Source organism: Chaetura pelagica, unplaced genomic scaffold (genome assembly GCF_000747805.2).
Source record: "Chaetura pelagica isolate M959 unplaced genomic scaffold, ChaPel_1.0 scaffold20, whole genome shotgun sequence".
Lineage (NCBI taxonomy): Eukaryota > Metazoa > Chordata > Aves > Apodiformes > Apodidae > Chaetura > Chaetura pelagica.
The window spans coordinates 2,738,141-2,743,759 of NW_009951958.1; the positions used below are offsets into that span (position 1 = coordinate 2,738,141).

General features: G+C 62.7%; 1 protein-coding gene across 1 annotated transcript in view; it reads left to right on the plus strand.

The window, feature by feature from the left end:
* The first annotated feature begins 327 nt into the window (after positions 1-327).
* The window catches only part of CLCN2 (chloride channel, voltage-sensitive 2), a 7,449-nt gene continuing 2,157 nt past the window's right edge, over positions 328-5,619 (plus strand). The window contains exons 1-16 of the mRNA XM_010000135.1: positions 328-481; positions 956-1,087; positions 1,196-1,324; positions 1,882-2,015; positions 2,092-2,169; positions 2,291-2,369; positions 2,957-3,082; positions 3,155-3,239; positions 3,415-3,516; positions 3,603-3,687; positions 3,766-3,921; positions 4,398-4,467; positions 4,641-4,751; positions 4,941-5,154; positions 5,254-5,387; positions 5,509-5,615. Of these exons, the coding sequence (XP_009998437.1) occupies positions 328-481; positions 956-1,087; positions 1,196-1,324; positions 1,882-2,015; positions 2,092-2,169; positions 2,291-2,369; positions 2,957-3,082; positions 3,155-3,239; positions 3,415-3,516; positions 3,603-3,687; positions 3,766-3,921; positions 4,398-4,467; positions 4,641-4,751; positions 4,941-5,154; positions 5,254-5,387; positions 5,509-5,615 (1,896 nt within the window). The remainder of the gene's footprint in view (positions 482-955; positions 1,088-1,195; positions 1,325-1,881; positions 2,016-2,091; positions 2,170-2,290; positions 2,370-2,956; positions 3,083-3,154; positions 3,240-3,414; positions 3,517-3,602; positions 3,688-3,765; positions 3,922-4,397; positions 4,468-4,640; positions 4,752-4,940; positions 5,155-5,253; positions 5,388-5,508; positions 5,616-5,619) is intronic.

The following is a 5,619-nucleotide window of genomic DNA, read 5'->3' on the forward strand; positions in this document are numbered from 1 at the left end:
GGGCACCTGGGCAGGGCCAGGGACTGGTACTGGTGGTGCTGGCTGCCTGCGCTGGGTGCGTGGGCGAAACAATCACCACTGATCCCACTGTGCCTTATCTGCCGGGCCCCTTCCCACGCCCCGGCAGGCGGCTGGGGACCCCTGGAGGCACCACTGTCCCTTCCCCTGCGGGTGCTGCAGCCGCCTGACCCCTCAGCTGACACTCTCCACCAGTGCTGGGAAGCCATGCCAGCCCGTCCAGTGCTCCCCTGCCTCAGTTCCCCACTTGGGTGTGGGAGTTAGGGTGCCAGCCCCCCTGATGTCCTCACCCCCCTTTTTCTTCCCCAGATGTATGGACGCTACACACAGGACCTGGGCACCTTCGCCAAGGATGAGGCGGCCCGGCTGCGACTGCAACAGGGGCACAGGGAGGGGGGCTTCCCCCGGCTGCGCCGCCCCTCCGAGCTGCTGGAGTACACCCAGGGCCGCTGTGCCCCCTGCCGTGGGAAGGGCCACCAGGGATGGGGAAAACACAGTGGGCATAGCCCACGCTGCCATGTGGCTGGGCATGGCTGCCCACCCCGCCAGGATGACAGTGGGTAGGGTTTCTCCGGCTGTCATGGAACACCGGCGCCGAGGACAATGCTACCTGCCTGCCGAGCAGCGGGGACACAATGGCCCAAAATAGCCGGGCACACTACAGGGACTGGGGGGCCCCCAGTCCCTCTGCATGGCACAGTGCCAGGGGGGCTGTGCTGGTGGGAGGCACGTGCCCACTGTTCCTGCCCACTGTACCTGCCCACCAGTGGTTGCAGCACAGCCATGAGGGCTGGTCACGGTGGTGCTCCCACACTGGATGGTGCTGGCAGCGCTACCACTGGTTGTGAACACTCGTGTCCCCACCAGCATGGCCCTGCCACCCCAGTGTGCCCCATCCTTGGGCCACCTGTCCCTGAGCCTGCTCTTTTGCCTGCAGTCTGCACCTTGCAGTGCCAGCGGTTCCTCATCTCCAAGGTGGGTGAGGATTGGGTCTTCCTCATCCTTCTGGGGCTGGTCATGGCACTGGTCAGCTGGGCCATGGACTTTGCCATCGCCACTTGCCTCCAAGGTGAGTGGGCATCGATGGGGCAGGGGGTGGCAGTGCCACATGGCTGTGCCACAGAGCCATGTCATGCACCTTGCCACCCATGACCTGCCTTGCTGACTGTGCCCACAGCCCAGAAGTGGATGTACGGAGGCCTGGACACCAACGTGTTGCTGCAGTACCTGGCCTGGGTCACCTATCCCACTGTGCTCATCACCTTCTCAGCTGGCTTCACCCAGATCCTCGCACCCCAGGCTGTCGGTAGGGTACTGTGGGGGCTGCCTACACCCTAATGGGACGTCCCTGGGACTGTGGGTTGGGAGCTGCCTGGATGTCCTCCTGAGCTATGGGGTTGGGAATCCTGAGGGTCTTCCAAGAGCTATGGAGTAGTCTTCAGAAGGTCTCCTGGGGGCTATGGGATTAATGTTCTCCTAGGCTATGGGTCTGGGGCTCCTTGGGCTCTTTCTAGAGCTTTGTATAGAGCTTCTAGAGGGTGTCCTGGAGTCTCTGGAGTGGATGTTCTCCTGGCCTATAGGGTCGAAGGTCCTGGAGGTCTTCCTAAGGCAATGGGCTGGTATTCAGAGGGTCTCCTGCGGGCTATGGCACTGGGCTCCCCACAGGTCTGTGGGTGGGGGTGTCCCTACATGACCATGGGGCTGTTCCTGCAGACCTTACTGTGGGTAGAGGTTGTCTCTGGGATGTCCCTATGACAGTGGGGGATGGCAGAGCATCAGGGACCACCCCCAGAACTATGGGCAGCTGGCCCCCAGTGTCCCTCCCCCATCAACTGTGGGTCAGGGCTGTCCCCATGGTGCCAGGCTCCGGGATCCCTGAGATGAAGACCATCCTGCGGGGCGTTGTGCTGAAGGAGTACCTCACCTTCAAGACCTTTGTGGCCAAGGTGATCGGGCTGACGTGTGCCCTGGGCAGCGGCATGCCCCTAGGCAAGGAGGTGAGGGCAGAGCCTGGGGCAGGGTGGGCAGGAGACTGGGGGGACCACCATCCTGAGCCCCCCGCTGTCCCCGCAGGGTCCCTTTGTTCACATTGCCAGCATGTGCGCAGCCCTGCTCAGCCGCTTTCTCTCCCTCTTTGGGGGCTTCTACGAGGTGAGTGGGTCGGGCTGACCCAAGGGACGCTCTACCTGTGCCCTCCAGCACGGTTTGGCAGAGCCCAGGGCAGGGAACGGGGGGGGACGACAGTGCCCACTCCCCCCCGACTCACCCGCAGAATGAGGCGAGGAACATCGAAATGCTGGCGGCCGCCTGTGCCGTCGGTGTTGGCTGCTGCTTCGCCGCCCCTATTGGAGGTAGGGTCACCCCAGGCCCCCCGAGCCCTCACACACATCCCCCCGGGCAGCAGGGTCTGCTTGGCAAGGCGAGCAGGACCCCCAGGACATGGCATGGGAGAGGACAGTGCTTCTCAGAGGGGAGGAGGAAGGGAGGAGCGGGCACCATCCTCCCGGAGGTGTAACGTCTGCTCTCGTCCTCTCCCCTGCCGCCCTGTGCTCCAGGGAGCTCCCCGCTCTGGCCCCGCTGAGCCCTGCCCGTAGGTTGGTGATGTGTCTAACTCTTTCCTTGCCCTCTGTTTGCCATGCTGCCCCATCCGTCCGTCCATCCATCTGTGTGCACCCTGCTCCCAGCATCACCCTCCATGTCTCTCCCCACATCCCTGTGCTACCCTCTTGCTCAGAGCAGACTCCTGCTCCACCATGCCCGCTGTCCCCTGCTAGGGACCAGCCCTGTGCTTGGCCAGGGAAGCCCTTGAACCACCACATAGCCTGCCAGTGGGGCCGGCCAGATCCCCGCAGGTCCTGCATGGGGTGGGGAGCATGCCAGGCATTGGGGGTGCACCTGGGTTTCGCCACCTCCCTTGTGCGCTTCTCCTCGGTGCCAGGCGTCCTCTTCAGCATCGAGGTCACCTCCACCTTCTTTGCTGTCCGCAACTACTGGCGAGGCTTCTTTGCTGCCACCTTCAGTGCCTTCATTTTCCGTGTCCTTGCTGTCTGGAACAAGGATGAAGGTACCTCTAGTGGGGGGGGGCGACACGGGAGTCCCCCTGCCCAGCTCAGCTGACCCCCACTGCTCCCCTCAGAGACCATCACAGCACTGTTCAAGACCCGCTTCCGCCTCGACTTCCCCTTCGACCTGCAGGAGCTTCCCGCCTTCGCTGTCATCGGGTGAGTGCTGCTGCTGTGGCACCTGTCCATGGCCCCGGGGTGGCAGTGGCTGTGCTGGTGGTGCTGGTCTGGGCATGATGGTCATGATGATGGTGGCAATGATGGTCATGATGGTGGTGGCAGTGCTGGTGGTGGCAGCAGGACCCATGTGTGCTCACCCCTTGCTCCTGCCCAGAATTGCCAGTGGCTTCGGGGGTGCGCTCTTCGTCTACCTCAACCGCAAGATCGTGCAATTCATGCGCCGCCAGAAGACCATCAACCGCTTTCTCATGAAAAAGTAGGTGCCCAGTGGTTCCCAACACCTGAGTGGTGGAGCTGGGGATGTGCTGACATCACCACTCTCATCCTGTTCCACCCTGCCAGGCGCCTGCTCTTCCCTGCCTTGGTGACACTGCTCATCTCTACACTGACTTTCCCGCCCGGCTTTGGACAGTTCATGGCTGGCCGGGTACCCGCCATGGGGTGGCACACCAGTCCCCACCCTGGAGCCACCACCAGCCCCAGCTGACCTCGTGCCCCTCACCAGCTCACCCAGAAGGACACTCTGGTGACACTCTTCGACAACCAAACGTGGGCCAAGCAGGGGATCAGCGATGAGTTTGAGTACTTGGGCATCCTGGAGGCCTGGCGCCATCCCCGCTCCAACGTCTTTGTCACTCTTGTTGTCTTCATTCTCATGAAGGTGGGTGCCTTCTGTCCCTGCCAGCCCTGGGGTGCCACCAGGAGCCTCTGAGGAGGGACTCCTGAATGCTGCTAGAGAGGTGCCAGATTGTTGCCAGCAAGGTGGCACTGTGAGGCTGAGTGTCTGTTCCCAGAGTTAGGTGCCTGCAAGATTCCATCAAAGAGAACTTGGCTAGGAGCCACCAAGATGCCAGCAGGAGGTGCTGGAAGGGTGCCCCCAGGGAGGTTCTGGCCAGGTGCCACCAGGGAGGTTCTGGCTAGATGCCACAAGGTACCACCAAATGGGTCCTGGCTGGGTGCCTCCAGGTGCCACCTGGCAGGTGCTGTTGTAGTGCCCATGAGAGGAGTAGGGCTGCCCCATGGCACAATGCTGTGCCCACATACTGCCCATGGCACCTGCCTATGGGACACAGTAGGGGAAGGAGGCAGATCTGGACTGGGTGGGACAACTAATCTGTACCTCTGTCCCCTGTGCAGTTCTGGATGTCAGCCCTGGCCACCACCATCCCAGTGCCCTGTGGAGCCTTCATGCCTGTCTTTGTCATTGGTGAGAGCCTTTACCTCCTGCAGGCACTGTGGGAGGACGTAGCTGCCTGCCAGCCCACACTGGGCACCCATGGGTGTCCCCAGGTGTCCCCTTCCCTGGCAGCGCTGGGGCAGAGACTGGGTCAGGTGCTGGGAATGCCCCCGCACCCACTCCCAGCTGCTCTCTGTTGGCAGGGGCAGCCTTTGGGCGCCTGGTGGGGGAGAGCATGGCAGCCTGGTTCCCTGATGGTATCCATGCTGACAGCAACATTTACCGCATCGTGCCAGGGGGCTATGCCGTGGTGGGTAAGCACTGGGCCAGCACCGAGACACCCAGAGATCTTCCAAAGAGCCAGTGGGTTCCCCAGGGCTGAGGTGGTGTCCCCCAGGACTGGGGGTGATGCAGGAAATCCCAAGGTTTTGGGGTGTTGTGGATGTCCCAGAGGTGGCCCAGCACCTGATGGTCACTTCTGTATCTCCTGGGGATGGGTACAGGGGCTGCTGCGCTGTCGGGCGCTGTCACCCACACAGTGTCTACGGCTGTCATCGTCTTTGAGCTGACGGGGCAAATCTCTCACATCCTGCCTGTCATGATTGCTGTCATCCTGGCCAACGCTGTGGCCCAGAGCCTCCAGCCCTCCCTCTACGACAGCATCATCCGCATCAAGAAGCTGCCATACCTGCCCGAGCTGGGCTGGGGCCACCATGAGTGAGTCTGTGTCCCCTACCTTGTCCCCAAGTCTCCCACCAGGCACAAGGGGAGGGGGTGGCATCACCCTGAGGCCACTGTTACCCCTCACCGTGGCAGGAAATACAACGTGCGGGTGGAGGACATCATGGTCCGCGACATCCGCTACGTCACCCTCAACTGCAAGTACCGGGACCTGCAACACATCCTGCACAGCACAAAGATGAAGAGCCTGCCTCTGGTGGAGTCGGCTGGTGAGATGCAGGCAGAGGGCTGTGCTGGCACCTGCCACCACCGTGGGGCAAGCTGAGATGGTGGGGGTGGATGGTGAAGGGATTTCCAGGTGCCAACGGGGCCCCTCGCTGCTGCCGGCAGAGTCCATGATCCTGCTGGGCTCCATCGAGCGGGCGCAGGTGGGGGCCCTGCTCAGCCACCAGCTCAGCCCCCAGCGCCGGCTCCAGGCCCTGCGGCAGAAGGCGCTGGCCG